This window comes from Macaca thibetana, chromosome 3 (genome assembly GCF_024542745.1).
Source record: "Macaca thibetana thibetana isolate TM-01 chromosome 3, ASM2454274v1, whole genome shotgun sequence".
Lineage (NCBI taxonomy): Eukaryota > Metazoa > Chordata > Mammalia > Primates > Cercopithecidae > Macaca > Macaca thibetana.
The window spans coordinates 153,145,030-153,165,272 of NC_065580.1; the positions used below are offsets into that span (position 1 = coordinate 153,145,030).

General features: G+C 52.3%; 1 protein-coding gene across 4 annotated transcripts in view; it reads right to left on the reverse strand.

Annotated features, from left to right (window-relative positions):
- AGPAT3 (1-acylglycerol-3-phosphate O-acyltransferase 3) overlaps positions 1–20,243 on the reverse strand; it is a 123,385-nt gene that overhangs the window by 21,449 nt on the left and 81,693 nt on the right. For all 4 annotated transcript variants that reach the window (XM_050784462.1, XM_050784463.1, XM_050784460.1 and 1 more), the window contains one exon: positions 8,122–8,347. In XM_050784462.1, the coding sequence (XP_050640419.1) occupies positions 8,122–8,299 (178 nt within the window). In that variant the 5' untranslated portion in view covers positions 8,300–8,347. The remainder of the gene's footprint in view (positions 1–8,121; positions 8,348–20,243) is intronic.

Consider the following 20,243-nt stretch of genomic DNA (forward strand, 5'->3'; position numbering starts at 1 on the left):
ACCAGCCCAGCTCTGAAGTGTGGGCTCTCTGCAAGGCCATCGCCCTGGGCTTCTTTTATACCAGTTATTTATAAAGGACACTAGAGACCAATTCCAAAGACATCCTGTACGGGTGAACAAGGGGCCGCTACCCGAGATCACGCAGCTCAGCCCAGGATGGCCAGAGACGCCTGCAGACAGTGTGCAGATGCAGGGAAGTGCCTTCCCAGAGGTCACGATGCTGTGTGCACACGCAGGCAAGCAGAAAGGACGCAGAAAGGAGAGAGGGAACTCAGGGTTTGTGGGGGCACCAAGGTACCCCAATTCCTTTAAAAGAGAAAGGTCGCCTGTGGGCAGAGGCAGTGGGCGGGAGGAAGTCCTGCGTGTGGGGAGAAGACCTGCTAACCAAGCCCCACAGCAGGCCTGGCCTGGCAGGGGCGCCCCCACCACTGGCTTGCCCCTGGCAAGTGCTCGAGACCTCTGCCTTTAGGGTCAAGCCCGGTGAGGGCTGGAGAGGAGGAATGAACTGAACGAGAGCCCACACAGCCAGCCAGACACAGGCACACTCCCCATGAGTGTTCCGGAGGGACAAGCTGTGCTGTCTGGACAATGGTCCCATCCAAAGGTCACCTGTGGCAAGCCCAGGGGCAGGCAGCCCTTTTCCCTTGCCGTTGGCATGCGCGGGCAGCCTGCAGCAGATCTCAGGACCCCTCGGCCGACGCTGGCTAACTGCAGACAGCTGTCAGAGTGGGCATCTGTAAACGGTCTTGCAGGGTGGGCGGCTCCTGGGCCTGACATGAAATTCCTTTCATCATTTCCTTCACTCAAATATATGCTTCCCTAAAGCACAATGAGTAAGCCAGCCGTAGCCTATTTTTCAACCGCTGATTTTTAAAAATCTAAAATTCTGGCCGGGTGCAGTGGCTCAAACCTGTAATCCCAGCACTTTGGGAGGCCAAGACAGGAGGATCACTTGAGGCCAGGAATTTAAGACCAGCTGCGACAGCATGGCAAAAGCCCATCTCTACTTACAAATACAAAAAGGAGCTGGGTGTGGTGGCAGGCACCTGTAATCCCAGCTACTCGGGGGACTGGGGCATGAGAATCACCTGAACCTCAGAAGATGGAGGTTGCAGTGAGCCAAGATCACACCACTGCACTCCAGCCAGGGCAACAGAGAGACTCTGTCTCAAAACAAACAAACAAAAAAAACAACAAAAAAAAACCAGACAACAAACCAACCAAAAAAACCCTAAAATTCACCCAATAATAGTAACAATTTATCACGCATTGCTGTGCACCTGCTGTGCGTGCTGATTTAGGCTTTATAATACAGCTCAAAGGCAGGTGGTTTTGTCTGTGCTCTGCAGATGAGAAAGTTGAGGTTTAGACACTGAAGCCCTGACCGAGATCCGCAGGGAGGGAGGAGCCTGGGCCAGGCTCTTTAAACGGCTCCAAACCTGCACCCTTCGCCCCAGCACCTATAGCTCTGCAGGTCAGATGACAGCAGAGACACACTGGCAGTGAGTTCAAAATGGGCAGCAAGAAGGTACCCGGCATTAAAGAACGAGAATAGGAATGAAGAAAATAAAACAGTGGTTCAGAGTCATTAAAAACCACTGTGGCTGGTGCGGTGGCTCACGCCTGTAATCCCAGCAGCCCAGCAGGCTGAGGCAGGAGGATCACAGGAGCCTAGGTGGTCGAGACCAGCCTGCGCAACATGGCAAAACCCTGTCTCTACAAAAAGTACAAAATTAGCTGGGCATGGTGGTGCGCACCTGTGGTCTCAGCTCCTCAGGAGGCTGAGGTGGGAGGACTGCTTGAGCCCAGGAGGTGGAGGTTGCAGGGAGCCAAGATCACACCACTGCACGCCAGCCTGAGCAACAGAGCAAGACCCTGTCTCAAAAACAAACAGCGACAAAGCCACTGTGATGTCTGCTCTCACCATACACCACTGAACTGGAAAAAGCTTCCACATAGCTCTGACTGGAGAAGGGCTCCCACAAACGTATTCATGGAAATACATCTAAGTGGAGAAAATCCCAAATCCAACGAGTCATAGAGGGAATTCACACACCCACGCAAGCCCAGCAGATGGAGAGGCTGATTACTTTTGTTTTTACTGAGGTGCTTTTCTTGTGTATTTGTGGTCATTCCAAATATCTGGGAATTTTATATTGATCTTCTTAATGTATACCTCAATATTCCTTATTTTAACGCTCTTTTTCTATTTTCTATTTTCTTGCATTAAAAACAAAAGAGATTTGCCTTTTCTTTCTTCATCTTTTTCTAATACTTTGGAAGTTATGTTTGATCTCTCTTTTTTCCTATCCTATACTTAACAAAGTTACCATTAAAATCTGAACCTGGGCTGGGCGCTCACGCCTGTAATCCCAGCACTTTGGGAGGCCGAGGCGGGTGGATCACCCGAGGTCAGGAGTTTGAGACCAGCCTGGGCAACATGGTGAAACACCATCTCTTATAAAAATAAAAATAAAAAAAAAAATTAGCTAAGTGTGGTGGCGGGCACCTGTAATATCAGCTACTCAGGAGGCTGAGGCAAGAGAATTTCTAGAACTTGGGAAGTGGAGGTTGCAGTGAGCTGAGATTGCACCGCTGCACTCCAGCCTGGGCAACAGATCAAGATTCCACCTCACAAAAAAAAAAAAAAATCTGAATGCGCTTCCTGACAAACACAGAACATGAATCCCCACCTTGGATACTCTGGTCCAGATACCTGGGCTATGCTGCCCACTGTTTCAGACCTGCCTTTCTCCAACCTCACAATTTGGGCATTGTTGTTTATTTATTTATTTATTTATTTATTTATTTATTTATTTATTTTTTTTTTTTTTGAGACGGAGTCTCTCTCCGTTGCCCAGGCTGGAGTGCAGTGCCCGGATCTCAGCTCACTGCAAGCTCCGCTTCCCGGGTTCATGCCATTCTCCTGCCTCAGCTTCCCGAGTAGCTGGGACTACAGGTGCCCACCACCACGCCCAGCTAATTTTTTGTATTTTTTGTTGTTGTTGTTGTTGTTGTATTTTTAATAGAGACAGGGTTTCACCATGTTAGCCAGGATGGTCTTGATCTCCTGACCTCGTGATCCGCCTGCCTCGGCCTCCCAAAGTGCTGGGATTACAGATGTGAGCCACCGCGCCCGGCCTGTTTATTTATTTATTTATTTATTTTCTTTTTTTGAGACAGAGTCTCGCTCTGTCACCCAAGGTGGAGTGCAGTGGTGCAATCTCAGCTCACTGCAACCTCCACCTCCCAGGTTCAAGTGATTCTCCTGCCTCTGCCTCCCGAGTAGCTGGGATCATAGGTGCCCCCCACCATGCCAGGCTAATTTTCATATTTTTAATAGAGATGGGGTTTCACCGTGTTGACCAGGCTGGTCTTGAACTCCTGACCTCAGGTGATCCACCTGCCTCGGCCTCCCAAAGTACTGGGATTAGAGGCGTGAGCCACCACACCCGGCCAGGCATAGTTTTCATTTTACATAGGGTTTAGATTCATCCACTTCCTAATTTCTTTGGCTACTATTCTTTCTTGAAAATTAAACCCTACTTTTATAATTTTTGTTCTTACTGAAACACATCCTTAAAAAATATTTAAGTGAAGATCTACGGGCAGTAAAAGCTCTCATTTTTTTGGAGTGCACCACTTTTTATTTCATTTGCACTCTTGAACGACACAGAGTGCTAGGTTGGCCATTTTCCAGCACATTGAGGACCTTCCACCGTCTCCCACCACTGCTGCCTGCCATGAGAAATCTGCTGTCGGCCTCACTGCTGACCATCTAGCGTGGTTCTCCAGCTTTCCTCTCTGGGGATTTGAGGACCTCCTCATCTTTTTTTGAGACAGAGTCTCACTGTCACCCAGGCTGGAGTGCAGTGATGCAATCTTGGCTCACTGCAACCTCCACCACTCATGTTCAAACGATTTTCCTGCCTCAGCTGCCCAAGTAGCTGGGATTAGACACGTGCCACCAGGCTCAGCTAATTTTTGTATTTTTAGTAGAGACAGGTTTTCACCATGTTGGCCAGGCTGGTCTCAAACTCCTGACCTCATGTGATCCTCCTGCCTCAGCTTCCCAGAGTGCTGGGATTAGAGGCGTGAGCCACTGTGCCAGGCTCCTCCTTGTCTCTGATGGTCTGTGATGCCCCAGGGCCTGCCTAGGTGTGGATTTCTGTGCATTTGCCCTGCTTGGTGTACATGGGCTCCCTGTAACTGCAGAATCGTACCTTCCTCAGTTCAGGAGGTCCTCAGGCATCCTCTCTTCCTACGCGGCTTCTCCTGTTCTCTCCTTTGGGGGCGGGGGCCAAAGCCCTATTTTATGAAGCTTCTCATTCTGTCCTTACATCTTTTCAGTCCTATTTCACATTTTTCATCTCCTTTGTGGTCAATGGATGATTTCTTCACATTGATGTCTGGTGTACCCATTCTTCTCTCATTAACTGTGTCTAATCTGATACAAAATCCATCTGTAAGTTTTTGCTTTAAAATATCTACAGTTTTCATTGATAGCAGTTCTACTTGGTTCTTTTTCAAGTCGGGGCACTTTGGGTGGTCTTTGGTCTACATCTGCTGTTTACATTGTCATTCTCGATTATGAACTCCTATTTAATTTTTCTTAATCTGTGGGATTCTTCAGGCCTAAATGAGAGACTTTCCCCAGAGTGTACTTTTGTTTGCCTCTGCTGAGACCCATGGTGTTAACCTAGCTTGTCTCATGCCCTCGCTCAAGAGTCCTGGTTTAGCTTCAGCTCCCTCTGTTACAGCTGCCCAAGGGTTAGGCTCCTCAAAGGCAGTGCTGACGTTCCATTTTCGCACACACACCCTGTTTTTTGCTAAAGGGATTTGGTGGAAGGGTGGAGCTAAGAGGTTTTTCTTTCCTTACTGCGAGCCCAGAAATGCATTAAAAAGCCAGTTTCATCCAGGATTTAGCTGTTTTGTAGTATTTTAGCTTCAGAATATTGCTAGAAAGTAAGAGTCTGTAATTTAGTTTTCATTAGTTAATATTTTCCCTTTTTGTATGTATTCATCTTATCCAGTTATACTTATGAATAACTCATTTGTATATTTTATATTATAGCATTTCCAATTCTTCCTTCCCACAAAAAAACAGCCTTTTATTTAAAAAAACAAACAAACAAAAAAAATCAGGAACTGAAGCTATAACACATTTGTTTTTATTTTTATTTTTTATTATTTCTTTTTTTGAGACAGGGTCTCGCTCCATTGCCCAGGCTGGAGTGCAGTGGCGCAGTCTCGGCTCACTGCAAGCTCCTCCTCGTGGGTTCACGCCATTCTCCTGCCTCAGCCTCCCGAGTAGCTGGGACCACAGGCACCTGCTACCATGCCTGGCTAGTTTTTTGTATTTTTTTTTTTTTTTTTTTGAGACGGAGTCTCGCTCTGCCGCCCAGGCTGGAGTGCAGTGGCCGGATCTCAGCTCACTGCAAGCTCCGCCTCCCGGGTTCATGCCATTCTCCTGCCTCAGCCTCCCGAGTAGCTGGGACTACAGGCGCCGCCACCTCGCCCGGCTAGTTTTTTGTATTTTTAAAGTAGAGACGGGGTTTCACCGTGTCAGCCAGGATGGTCTTGACCTCCTGACCTCGTGATCCGCCCGTCTCGGCCTCCCAAAGTGCTGGGATTACAGGCTTGAGCCACCGCGCCCGGCCTAGTTTTTTGTATTTTTAGTAGAGACGGGGTTTCACCATGTTAGCCAGGATGGTCTCCATCTCCTGAACTCATGATCCACCCACCTCGGCCTCCCAAAGTGCTGGGATTACAGGCTTGAGCCACCGCGCCTGGCCGGTATAACACATGTAAGACAAGCTGGTCTAAAGACTCCACTAGTCTTTCTGCAGACGGTGGAGTGTCCTAGGCATAGAAAGTTAGCTGACATAGGCCGGGCGTGGAGGCTCATGCCTGTAATCCCAGCACTTTGGGAGGCCGAGGTGGGTGGATCACGAGGTCAGGAGATCGAGACCATCCTGACTAACATGGTGAAACCCGGTCTCTACTAAAAATACAAAAAAAATTAGCCAGGCGTGGTGGCAGGTGCCTGTAGTCCCACCTACTCAGGAGGCTGAGGCAGGAGAATGGCATGAACCCAGGAGGCGGAGCTTGTAGTGAGCTGAGATCGCACCACTGCACTTCAGCCTGGGTGACAGAGCGAGACTCCATCTCAAAAAAAAAAAAAAAAAAAGTTAGCTGACATAAACAGCCTTTTCAGCAGTGCTACCGGCTCCAGAATTGGAAGGAGATCGTGGAGACAAGGTTACAGGCCTACCATTTCCCATATGAGACAAAGTGCGTATGTGCTCACTGTTTCCCATAGAAACAAAGTGTATCTGGGACCCAGGGTTTCCCATATGAGACAAAGTGTTTACAGCTGGGCTCACCGTTTCCCATATGAAACAAAGTGTACAGGCACTCATGCAAAAACATGGAAACAGCATGAGAGTGTGAAATAAAACATAAGAATCCCCTCCTTTCCCCACTCCCTGGATATCAGCACCACGCAGTTTTCTCGGGCATCCTTCTGAGATTTTTCTTTTTTTCTTTTTAAGACAGAGCCCTGCTCTGTTGCCCAGGCTGGTGTGATCTCGGCTCACTGCAACCTCTACCTCCCAGGTTCAAGCAGTTCTCCTGCCTCAGCCTCTCGAGTAGCTGGGATTACAGGCGTGTGCCACCATGCTCAGCTAATTTTTTAAAATTAATTAATTAATTAATTATTATTATTTTTTGAGACAGAGTCTCGCTCTGTCGCCCAGGCTGGAGTGCAGTGGCATGATCTCGGCTCACTGCAAGCGCCGCTTCCCGGGTTCACGCCATTCTTCTGCCTCAGCCTCCCGAGTAGCTGGGACTACAGGCACCCACCACCGTGCCTGACTCATTTTTTTTTTTATTTTTAGTACAGATGGGGTTTCACCATGTTAGCCAGGATGGTCTCGAGCTCCTGACCTTGTGATCCACCATCTCAGCCTCTCAAAGTGCTGGGATTAATTTTTTGTATTTTTAGTAGAGATGGGGTTTCCCCATGTTGCCCAGGCTGGTCTTGAACTCCTGACCTCAGGAGATCCACCTGCCTCGGTCTCTCAAAGTGCTGGGATTACAGGCATGAGCCACCGTGCCCAGCCCCTTCTGGGATTTTTCTACACATGTACACACCACACACACAGTGTCCTTTCTTAAGAAACAAAATGAATCATAGCATACTATGGACTTTGTTGTATACTTTCTTTTTCACTTAAAACTGTACGTGTAAGATGAAGGCTCTCCATGATGGCCGCAGAGGGTCCCTGTATGGGTGCGGCATAATTAGTCTCCAGTGACAGGTGCTTAGGTTGCTGCCAGTTTTGTACTAATATAAAAATAATACAATAATGAGGATACCTGTGATAAAATGAGAACACCTGTCCCGTTGCACACTTTTGCACATGTCTCTGTAGGTTGCATGTCTGTGGAATTGCTGAGTTGAAGATTGCAACCACTTAAACTGTTGACAGCCACTGCCAAACCACCCTCCAGAGATGTGGCTGTTCACATCCCCACCACACCTGGCGTGAGCAGTTACCCGTCCATGGTGGGTGTTGTCACCAAGCCTCTGAGTCTCTGTCCACGTGACAGGTAAAGACTGGTTTCTCTATGTATAAATACACACACACCCACAGAAGCACATACGGACAGACACACAGCTACACATGTGTTTGATGTGCAGGGAGGTAGGACGCCTTTTCTTTCAGGGATGCATGCTGAAATACGCTTCAGCATGCCCCGGTGTTGGTGCAGTGTGAGCAGGACACACGAGGGGCCGTGTAGGGAGCTGTTGGAGCTTGGTAATGGGTGAACAGAACTCAACTCTCTCTTTACTTTTGTTTGTTTAAAGATTCCCATATGCTCTGGTAAACCGTGGGAAGCTGCCATTGCTGTGGGTCAGAATGGTCAGACTGGCACATCACACAGCTCAAGCTAAGGAAAAGAGGTGGCCTTTCTACAGCCTGCCAGCCAGATGGCCTCAGCGCCTCCCGCACAGCCCTCACTTCCGGCCTGAGAGCCCACGACTGCCCCGTCCATGGTCCCGCGCCGCCCCTACGGGAGCCCCAGGTGGCGGGGACTGGCCCAGCAGACACTCACGGCTCCAGAGCGAGTAGGCGAGGCGGCAGTTGAGGCGGCGGTAGAGCTGCTTGCTGACCGGCCAGAGCGCCAGCGTGCACAGCTGGACGAAGTTGATGACCAGACCGCTCACCACGAAGACGAAGCCAACCAGCAGGTGCAGCACGAACTGGGTCTTCAGGAAGGCCAGCAGGCCCATGGCGCTGCTCAGGAGCGGGTGCACGGCCCCTCGCTGAGGACAGCCGTCCTGCAAAGACAGGGACAGGGACAGCGTCAGGGTGGCCACGCCTACACCCCCACGGGAACACCGGGGTACTGCTCACTGCACACCCTTCACATGCCTCACGCTCAAACACACATGCTGCACAGCACACTGCAAACCCCACACACCACACAACACAGCATACCGCAAACCACACACACACCACACACCACACACCACAGCGCACCACAAACCACACACACACCACACACCACAGCGCACCGCAAACCACACACACCACACACAGTGCACCGCAAACCACACACACACCACACACCACAGCGCACCGTAAACCACACACACCGCACTGCAAACCCCACACACCACACTGCGAACCCCACACACACCACACACCACAGCGCACCATAAACCACACACACCGCACTGCAAACCCCACACACCACACCGCGAACCCCACACACACCACACACCACAGTGCACCGCAAACCACACACACACACACCACATACCACAGCGCACCCAAACCCCACACACACCACACAACACAGGACACCGCAAACCCCACACACACCACACACCACAGCGCATCGCAAACCACATACACACCACAGCGCACCGCAAACCACACACACCGCACTGCAAACCCCACACACCACACCGCAAACCACACACACACCACATACCACAGCGCACCGCAAACCACACACACCACACACCACAGCGCACCACAAACCACACGCACGCCACACACCACAGCGCACCAGAAACCCCACACACACCACACACCACACTGCAAACCACACACACACCACACACCACACTGCAAACCACACACACACCACACACCACACTGCAAACCCCACACACAACACACACACTGCAAACCCCACACACCACACCACAAACCACACACCCACTGCAAACCACACACACACTACACACCACAGTGCACCGCAAACCACACATACCACACACCACACTGCAAAACCCACACACAACACACACACCTCAAACCCCACACACCACACTGCCAACCACACACCTACTGCAATCCACACACAAACCACACACAAAAACGCACCGCAAACCACACACACACACCACATACCACAGCGCACCCAAACCCCACACACAAAACACAACACAGGACACCGCAAACCCCACACACACCACATACCACAGCGCACCGCAAACCACACACACCACACCGCAAACCACACACACCACATACCACAGCACACCACAAATCCCACACACCACACCACAAACCACACACGCCACACACCACAGCACACCGTAAACCCCACACACCACACATCACACCGCAAACCCCACACACAACACACACACCGCAAACCCCACACACCACACACACCGCAAACCACACCACACCACAAACCACACACATGCCACACACCACACACATGCCACACACAGCACACCACAAACCCCACATACACCACAAACCACACCGCACCACAAACCCCACACACACCACACACCACACCACAAACCCCACACACGCCACACAACGCAGCGCACCACAAACCCCACACACGCCACACACCGCAAACATGCCACACACACCACACACACACTATATATACCACACCACACCATAAACCACATACACCACAAACCACACACACACCACAAACACAGCACACTGCAAACCACACACATGCCACACACACACACTTTGTACCACACACCACACACTGCAACACATCCCCCCACCCCAAGCACACTCATATGCACCACAGTCTCACACAACACACACCACAGGCATAAACATGCCACGCTCACACACACACACTCTTCCATGCAAACCAGAAAGAAAAACGAAAAGACTAGAAGAAATATACCCAAATATTGAGAGTGATTAACTCAAGGTGAAGGCACCATAATTTTTATTTGATTTAGTATCTCATTTAAAAGATCCAAATTGCACAATAAATCTCTGCAAACAGAGCCAGGAGGCCTCACAAACCCCTCAGTGTGGGAATCAATGCTTTTCACTCCCACGCTCGTGTGCGTATTTTAAGCTTGAAAGATTTCTGTTCTGGTTTCCCGCACAAAAGGAGCGACTCCCCAGGGGCTCCACGGGCTCCCCCTTTCCTTCTACGCAAGTCTCAGTTTCAGCGGGGAAGCTGGCAGAGCCCCACTCTCAGCAGCACTGCTACTGAGCGGCCCTGTGACCCCCATGTGGAAGAGGAAACCCGCGACCCCCGCGTGGAGGGGGAACCCGCGGCCCCCGGGTGGAGGGGGAAACCCGTGACCCCCGCGTGGATGGGGAAACCAGCGACCCCCGTGTGGAGGGGGAAACCGGCGACCCCCGCGTGAAGGGGGAACCTGCGGCCCCCGGGTGGAGGGGGAACCCGCGGCGCCCCCGTGGAGGGGGGAAACTGTAGCCCCCGGGTGGAGGGGGGAACCTGTAGCCCCCGGGTGGAGGGGGGAACCTGTAGCCCGCGGGTGGAGGGGAAACCCTGGCAGTCAGGCTGGCGGTGCTGCCAGCCCCTGGCTTGGCCCTCTGGAAGGGCACCGAGTGCACTCCCATGGCCGGCACAGGGGCAGGCTCTGGAGTGGTGCCAGCTGGCCCTCTACATTCCCAGGGCGGCCCCTGTTCCACGCCGCCGGCTGCCCCCACTGCGGCCATTCTTACACCCAGAGCAAGGCTCTCCATGGACGCCCACCCCAACCTCCTGGGAAACCCACTGTCCCGACTCCATGGAGCGCCCTCCATGGAGACCCCCGCCCTCCGCCTCTCAGGGATTTGCAGGCACTGCCTGAACGGCACTCAGGGGCCACCGATGCCAGTGTCGCTCCCACCACCCTTGGACGTTCTCAATCTGGAGCATTAAAAGTCACCTCTCCCAGACACTGGGCCCTTGGCTCCCCAGACACCGTGGGGACAAGAGCTCTGGTCGTGGTTTAGAAATGGGCCCGAAACAGTTCCGCCCCTCCCCACAAAAGGTGGAGGGGTCCTCCTTCCCTTTCTGACTGTGGCCTGGACTTGGTCGCTGCATCTGATGAACAGCCTTGCAGAAATGTGCTATGTGATTGTCAGGGCTGGGTCACAGAAAGGGCGGCTTCTGCCTGGCTCTGCTCCCAGGATGGCCACATCACAAGGACGTGTGAGCGGCAGGTCCTGCCTGTGTGGAAGGGGCTGACCTCATGCCCCTGAGGGGGCCGCCCGGGAGGCAGGCCCTCTGGCCCTGGTCAAACCTTCAGATGAGCCCAGCCCTGGCATCAGCTCACCTGCAACCCCAGGGCACCCAGCTAAGTCGCTTCTGAATTGCTGACTCCACGAACTGTGGGGTGGAGGAGTTCTACTGTTTTATGCCACCACACTGTGGGCTCGTTCATCAAAGCAGCAACAGGAAATTATTACCCCACAGAGAAAGGACAGAAAAGATAAGGGGGCAACAAAAACACTTTTTAGGGGCTTAACTTGTTCCACGGTCTGCGTCGAACACCGCTCACGCATTCCCAGACTCAGACAACCCCAGCGGGACGCCATCACTGCCCCAGTTGACAGGTGAGCAAACAGAAGCACAGAGAGGCTTAGTGCATCATATGAGGCCACACAGGGAGTCAGTAGTAGAGCCAGTGCCAGTCCAGGCAGCAAGGCTCAGAAGTCAGTGCTCACCCAGACACACTGCAGCCCCCCAGGGTAGGCAGGGGCCCCTTAGAGCAGAGCCTCAGACACGTGGGACGGACCAGGCTTGCTGTCTCAGAACGCCTTTCTTGAGCTAGAGATGATGTATTCAACCAGACCTTGGGTTTCACAGGGTGGGGGCCGCCCTGCAGTCCATCACCTGCCCCACCTGGCACACAGCAGAGCCCCAGGAGACCAGGTAGTTCTCACCCAGGGGCACACATCACTCCACACTGGCCCAGAAGAACCGGGGTCCCGAGAAGCCCGCTTGAGGACCAGCACATCAGCTGTGATGCTCTAAGAAGCAGATGCCCGGGCTCCACAGCAGACCTGCGCTGATTCCATTGCTAGGGCGCAAAGTAGAAGAATCTGACTTTTCTTTTTTTTTTTTTTTTTTTGAGACAGATTCTCACACTGTTGCCCAGGTTAGAGTGCTGTGGCGCCATCTCGGCTCACTGCCGCCTCCTGGGTTCAGGCAATTCTCGTGCCTCAGCCTCCCGAGTGGCTGGGACCACAGGTATGCACCGCCATGTCCAGCAAATTTTTGTATATTTAGTAGAGACGAGGTTTTGCCATGTTGGCCAGGCTGGTCTCAAACTCCTGACCTGAGGTGATCCGCCCAACTTGACCTCCCAAAGCACTGGGATTACAGGCGTGAGCCACCACGCCCAGTCACGAAGTTTATTTTTAAAAATCAGATTCTCAGCCGGGTGCGGTGGCTCACACCTGTAATCCCAGCACTTTGGGAGGTTGAGGCAGGCGGATCACTCGAGGTCAGGAGTTGGAGACCAGCATGGCCAACACGGTGAAACCCCCTCTCTACTAAACATACAAAAATTCGCCAGGTGTGATGGTGGGTGCCTGTAATCCCACCTACTCAGGAGTCTGAGGCAGGAAAATCGCTTGGACCTGGGAGGTGGAGGTTGCAGTGAGCTGAGATCACACCACTGCACTCCAGCCTGGGTGACAAGAGTGAAACTCCATCTCAAAAAAAGAGAACTTCGCCCAGGGACAATTCACACAGGACTCAGACGGGCTTGCTACTCCGCACACAGCGTGATGGGTGTTGACAAGCTGAGCCACCTGTGACCCCACCACACTGCAACAGGGAACATTTCCATCCACGTCCTTCCCCACCCAGCACTACAACGCGGATCAGCTTTCCACCTCTATCAGTTAATTTACCTTTTCTAGAGGTTCACAAACACAGAATCCCACGGCATCTGGCCCAGCCGGTCCAGCGCAGTGCTTCTGAGACGGCCCGGGACAGCACCTAGGGGCGCATCCGTGGCTGCCGAGTGACCTCCAAGGCATGGATGTGCCACGGTGATATGCTCCCTGCTGACAGGCAGCCAGCACCCAGCCTTTGGGGGCCAGACAGAGCCATGACACACATGCATGTCCCAGCCTCTGCGTGGATGCAGCTTCCCCTCGAGAATCCACTTTATCAACCATCCTCGGTGTCACAAAGCGGCCAGTCCCTGGTCCATCACCTGAACCTCTGGGCTAGAAAGTCTACACAGACTCCCTGGAGAGCCCACGCCTGCCCTCTGGCACACGTTTCTCCTGGCCCAGGTGCCACACAGCACTCACTGCCCCCGGAACTCTGGCGTCTCGGGTCCAGCTCCACTCACGGAAGTCTCTGCAGCAGGAAGTCTCAAAAAGGGTGAATGGAGCCGGCCAAGGCCACATCAGAGGGGCTGGCTTCAGCCCAGGAGCCCAATTCTAGCAGCAAGTCCACCACCCTGCTCTGTGGCCCATGGTCACACCTGGGACAGTGTCCCCCAGCGGTCTGCATGGCCCACAGCTTTCTGACGTGCTCCCTCGCTGACGGCCACCTGGCTGGATCATCAACCTCTACCTCCTGGAGGTCCTAGATACGGAGTCAAAACACATGTCTTCATCACTTACCGTGGACCAGGCTCCATTCCAAGAAACACCTGCTGTTCACCTGCTTAATTCCAGCCAGCAGAACTCAGGGGGCTCTCCTGCCTGCCTGCCCCAGCAAGAATGCCCAGCACAGTTTCCCTGGGCCATCGCCCCATGTCTGTCCAGCCAGCAGTGTAGTCGCACTCACAGACCTCGCAGGTACCCTATTCCGCCTCCCCGCACGCAGCCCACCTGGACCTCCTTGATAAACGTGACTGCGCAAACCTCCAATGGCAGTGGGCAGAGGCCGCCTCCCTCCCTGCAGAAGGGTGATGGTGAGGAAGGTGCCCTGCTCGGCCACACGGGTCCCCGTCTCCAGCTTCAAAGTCCTTCGGGCTGGCAGAGCAGGAGAGCATTGGGAGGGGCCTGGACGCAGTGGCCCCCAAAAGCTCGTGAGCCCATTAAGGTGATTTTTAGAAAATTATATATCCCCAGGCAATGTGAAGTTGACATCTAGATTTTTAAAATTTATTTATTTATAGAGACAGGATATCGCTCCGTCACCTAGGCTGTAGTGAGGGCAGCGATGCCATCATGACTCATGCAGCCTTGATCTCCTAGGTTCAAGTGATCCTCCAGCCTCAGCCTCCCAGAGCACTGGGATTACAGGCATGAGCCACTGCACCTGGACAACTTCTACTTTTTTTTTTTTTTTTTTTTTTTGAGACGGAGTCTCGCTCTGCCGCCTGGGCTGGAGTGCAGTGGCCAGATCTCAGCTCACTGCAAGCTCCGCCTCCCGGGTTCACGCCATTCTCCTGCCTCAGCCTCCCCAGTAGCTGGGACTACAGGTGCCGCCACCTCGCCCGGCTAGTTTTTTGTATTTTTAGTAGAGACGGGGTTTCACCGTGTTAGCCAGGATGGTCTCGATCTCCTGACCTCGTGATCCACCCGTCTCGGCCTCCCAAAGTGCTAGGATTACAGGCGTGAGCCACCGCGCCCGGCCAACTTCTACATTTTTAAGCCCAAGTTTAAATATGCAAGGGGTGTAAAGTCTGGCATATTGTAGATTTTGACTTTGTAAAGCGTAGCTTTTTTCTTTCTCTCCAATGTAGCTAGTAGAACCTAAACGCCATCATGATTTCACAGCCACCACTGGCACCGATTTTCAAACCCCACAAAAAAAGCTCTTCTGAACAGCTGGCTTCATTCCATTTGCTCCTGGAATCTGCATTCCCACTGCCCTTCTTCCATGGGATTTTATTATTGTGGAATATATTAAAAGTCTCTTTTGCTTGACATTAGGGTTGAAAGTCTTTTATCGATCACCCTAAACTAATATTCTGCAATGAAATATGTATGAACATCTAAATTCACTTGCATATTTCTTACGCACAGGCTTTAAGCTAAAAAGGTCTCCCAGGCTACGTCACGACACTTCCTCCCATGTCCGTCCACATCGCCTACGAATCAGGACAGCCTGCTCACTAGGACACCATCAGCACACCCAAGAAACGAACGCCAACAGAACACTGCCAAACATCCCCGTCCCTGTTCCCATTTCACCAACTGTCCCCAGACGACCTTCCTAGCTTTGGGGACGCAGGGCCCCGCGGGGACACACATACATTTGGATGGCGTGTCTCTCTGCCCTCTTTCCCCGAGACACTCCCCGCCTATTCTGGCCTGACGGTGTTGAAGAGGCTGAGGCAGCTCTCTGCAGCGTGCCCCACACCCTGCATTTGTCCGTTTTTCCTCATAATTAACTCGGATTCAACATTTCTGGTCAAGAATGCACGGCAGAGCCACTGGGTGCTTCCTGCCACATCCCATCGGAGGCACATAAAGCTACTTGGCAAGCGACGCGGAACCTCCTCTCACTTGGTGATGGTGGCACCACTGACACCCTGACTGCAGCAGGCAGCCCGGGCAGGCCCCCAGCACCCCAGGGCCCTTGGAGAACGCCTGGGAGAGAAGAACCACACAGGGTGGGACCTCCAGGGGCCTGTGGACCTCTGGGGCTCCATCTGATTTCTGGGGTTGGATGCCTTAGCCGGGAGGTGGGACAGTGGGCCTCTCCAGTCCCCATGGCACTTTCCACGGCTGCTCAGACACCACCAAGATGCCGAGGACACTGAGCTGCTTCTGAGTCCCTTCATTAAACAACAGGTTTGGGTCGCCCGGAAGCCTGGCGTCAGCGCATCTCAGTCCTGGGGTGTGATGGCTGCTTCTTGGGTTTCGTCATGGCCCCCGCACAAGCTAGCAGGGTCTGCACCTTCTTAGATCAGGGGAGCAAAGGTGAGGGACGAGGCCGCCTCTGTCTGGGCAGGGGCAGAACACTGCTTGCCAATCAGAGCCCAGCCCCACACGCCCACACCCAACTCTGTCACCTTTTGTTAGGGTGAACTGGGTTCCTTCCACAAAGGTAACACCCAGGTCCTCGAGATGTGACCTTATTTGGAGAAAGGGCTCTTAAAATGGTAATTAAGTTAAATGATATCATTAGGATGGGCCCCGATTCCACGTGACCAGTATCCTTATGAAAAGGGGAGACTGTGTGCAGTCAGAGCCCAGGTGAGAAGCCTCAGGAGGAATCCTTGACCTCTCCAGGACCTCCAGGACCACAGGACGACCACAGGCCTGCAGCTGCAGCCCAGCCTCTGGTGCCGTCACACAGCCCAAGCGCACTCACAGGCTGCCTCATCCCAGATCCGTAGCTGGAGAGGTACCGGCCCATCCCCGTGTTCTGCCATCCAGCCCACCCCACCCCCAATCCCAGGTCCTTCGCCGCAGCATGTGACCCTCCTCCCATCGCTGGTCCCTGCGACCCTCTTCCTCCAGAACCGGCCAGGCAGAGGCTCTCACCCACACGCAGTCTCCCCAGGGACCCCCCTTCTTTGCCAAAAACCCCAACCTTTCCGACGACACCTTTTTATGGAATGGAAACTACAGTTCCAAACCCACCACCTCCACGCCGCTGCCAGGCCCACCAGGCCCCGCCATTTCTTCCTTCTGAACAGAGGAGTCCCTGGTTTTCTCCGCACACATGGGATGGTGACTTCGTTTCTATGAGGGGTCAACACCAGTTCCTCTATCCGTGAGCCTTTCATGCCTCTGCCACCAGCACCGAAATCCCCCAGAGGAGATGGCACTGCCTCCGAAATACAGCACCATCTTCCCAAAATGCCACAGAATGCCCACCCCAACCGGCGTCCTGCTCTGTGCAGGGGCAGGAGCTGGGCAGAGCTGGGGTGGGACCTGCTATCCTTGGGTCCTGGGGTCCATGGAGAAGGTGTCGCTACTAACAACTATTCTGGGATCAGCAGACGTTCCCAAACCCTGGAAGCCTCCCTTTGCCCTGCCCGAGCCGCCCTTCCGAAAGAAAGGCTAGCTCTCAGCAGACAGCAGTTGGTGGAGGAGAAAGACATTTCAGGATGCCAAAAGTACATCATTTCTGATGCTCTAGACGGGAGTTTTGAATTGTGGGATAAAGATAACTTTTTAGTTCCATATGGATTTCAGTGATCCAAATCCAAGTCCATAATGGCAAACTGAGAAACGGCTGTCAGCTCCCTCCTTCCCCCCTTCTCCTTCTCTGTCCCACCCACCCTGCACCTAAGTGCTCTGGTGTAGTGGGCCGAGCAGACCTGGCCCCTGGGAGGTGGTGGCATGGGAGGGCCTTGTGTGCCGGCTGCACAGGAGGGGACCGCAGTGAGCCCTGGCTCTCAGCGTGCTGGGGAAAGCTCCGCTGTATTGTCAGGAGACGCTGGAGGAGAAAGTCCACCATCAGGAACAGTAGAGACACGGCGATATCTCAAAGGGTCTTCATTTAGGTGGCAATGCTTACTATTCAGAACACTGCCAAGAACCCGGAAATAAACCAGACACACTTTCTGAGCAGCCAGCCTAGGTGTCCCATAAGGAAAGAGACTTCACTCACAGTGGACTTTTCGGGCCCCGCATTGGGTCCTCCTTCCTCCCACTTTAAATGCAGCGTGGACAAGTGTGACGGGCTGGTTTCCTGGCCCACGGCTCATTGGAAGTGTGGGCTGGGGAATGGGGATGAGGGGCTTGCAGAAGGCAGTCATGCTGCTGACAGCACCACCTGGGGCAGAAACGAGCCCAGGACGTGAGGCCCCTTGGAGGCCACTGAGCACCGGGGGCATGGTTGTAGGCTCTCAACAACATCACGTGTGAGGGCACAATGCGGCCACCGTGGCCCGCATTGACCTCGCTGGAATGCTGAGAGACAGCGGTGTCATAGTCACCACATTATCTGAGAAGTCTGGTGAGCAGCAAAGGTACTACTAAGCATTCAAGTAAAATTTTAGATGAAATAAACACAATCCTATTTTGAGGTTTAAAGGGCAAACTTCAGTTCTTGGGTAAATTCACTTAGAGAGACCACCTTATCTTTTCATAAGCCTGAAAAATATGAAATCGTTGCCAGCCCAACCTCATCAGCATTTGGAATTAGCAGGATCCTAAAAGTCTGGTAGGAAAAGGTGAAACTGTCAGTCTGTGCAGACAATTGTGTGGCCTCAATACCCAGGAGAATCCAAATCCACTGCAACAGGAACAAGAGTTGATAGTGATGCTGATGGGAATAACGTACAACATGCAGATTGCAGTGGCCTCTAAATCAGTCAGAAGAGACCAAGATGATCACAGAGTTTATCTCTTGCTCCCTTAATGGTTCCAGGTCACTGGTGGCTCTGTCCCACGTGGTCATCTGGGCCCAGGCTCTGGGGGCTCCACCACCTTCATTCAACACACGGCTTCCGAGACTGCCTGGCTGGTGCCTTTCAGGCAGGCGGGAGAGGAGGGAACTGGAAGTTTAGGGGCGGGGCTGCCTTCTACAGCAAGTGGGATGCAAGTTCACAGCCCAGTGCAAGTGCTTACAGCTTGGGAGGACACGGATATATCATCTTCTTGTGTGTTCAGGAGCCAAGGAGAGGGACCCAGCAGACCACACCTCCACAGGAACACACAAAAGCAGGAGGTATCTTGAAGGAGAGTGCAGATCGCAAAAACAAAGAAAAAATACCTAAACACAAGCTTCAGAGGAAATAAAGCCTCTATGAGGAACACAGAACATCTTGAAAGATACAAAAGCAGAGCTGAACACATGGAAAAACCCCGTGTGACCAGGCTGCAACCATCCCTTCCCTGCACACATGCCCTTGGCAATGTGCAGCTCTTCCTGTCAAGACACAGAGTCTACTCCCCACCCTTCTGAACCCAGGCTGGCTTCAGAGCTCACCCCATCAATAGAATGTGGTATGAGTGGTGTCACAGGATTTCCAAGCCAGTCTTTAGAGCCTTGCCACTCCCTTAGACCCTTGTGGCCATCAGAGGTGGTGGCTTAGGCCAGCCTGCCAGAAGGTGGGCCCACATGGAGCAGAAATGAACCAGAAATTGACCATTCCACCTGAGGTTCTCCAGGCAGCATTAGCTGATGGCAGCTACTCCAGTGACCCCGGGGGTAACCAGCAGAAGAACCACGTTGCTGAGCCCAACCCAAATTGCTGACCCACAGAATTGAGGGCCCCCCACATGGCGGTTGTTTCAAATTGATACATTTTGAGGTGGTTTGTTAGATAGTAATACATAAATGATAAATTTAAATATATAATTGAATCCTAATTAAAATAGCAAAAGCTTCCCCTCAGCCCCAGAACTAGACATGCTGATTCTGTAGTTCATATGGAAAACTAAACAGGAAAGAAAAGCCAAGAAAATCATGAAAAAGAACAAGAAAATAGCCTTAAAATGTATTACAACATCTAGAAAGCCTCAATAATTAAAATAGCACAGTAATGGCTTATCAGCAGACATGCAGACCAACAATTGAGACTAAAGAGTCGATGCTCCACTGACTAGGAGCAGCTGTCTAGAGCACCTTGGCACCTGGAGCAGGGTGTGGATCTGCAGCCACTGTTTGGGGACTTGGATCCCATGTGCACTAAGCACTGACTACAGGTTAGTCAACAACACACATCTCACATGATCCATTCCATTTCTATTGTATTTATATTTCTACTGTATTTAGATACTGATAAAATAAATAAAATACAAAATTAACTTAAAACCACTGCTAGATTCATGAGAATCTTTTAGCATTGCCTATTTTCTCAACCAATGGATTTAAAGGCACAATTATATGACATACTTAAAACCACTCCTCCAATTCTGGATAACAGAACCCTGCCTTTTGGAACATGCAAATCACTGTGAGTCACCTACCTGCCACCACCCCCTTTGCTGGTAACAGAACCTCCTGCTATTATGGCAGTGCACACACTTGAATATGGGAGGGAAGCCCAGCCCCAGATCGAAGCCATAAAGGTAATCCCATCCCATCTTTGAGCAAGTGATCCAGGGATGGGATGGGCA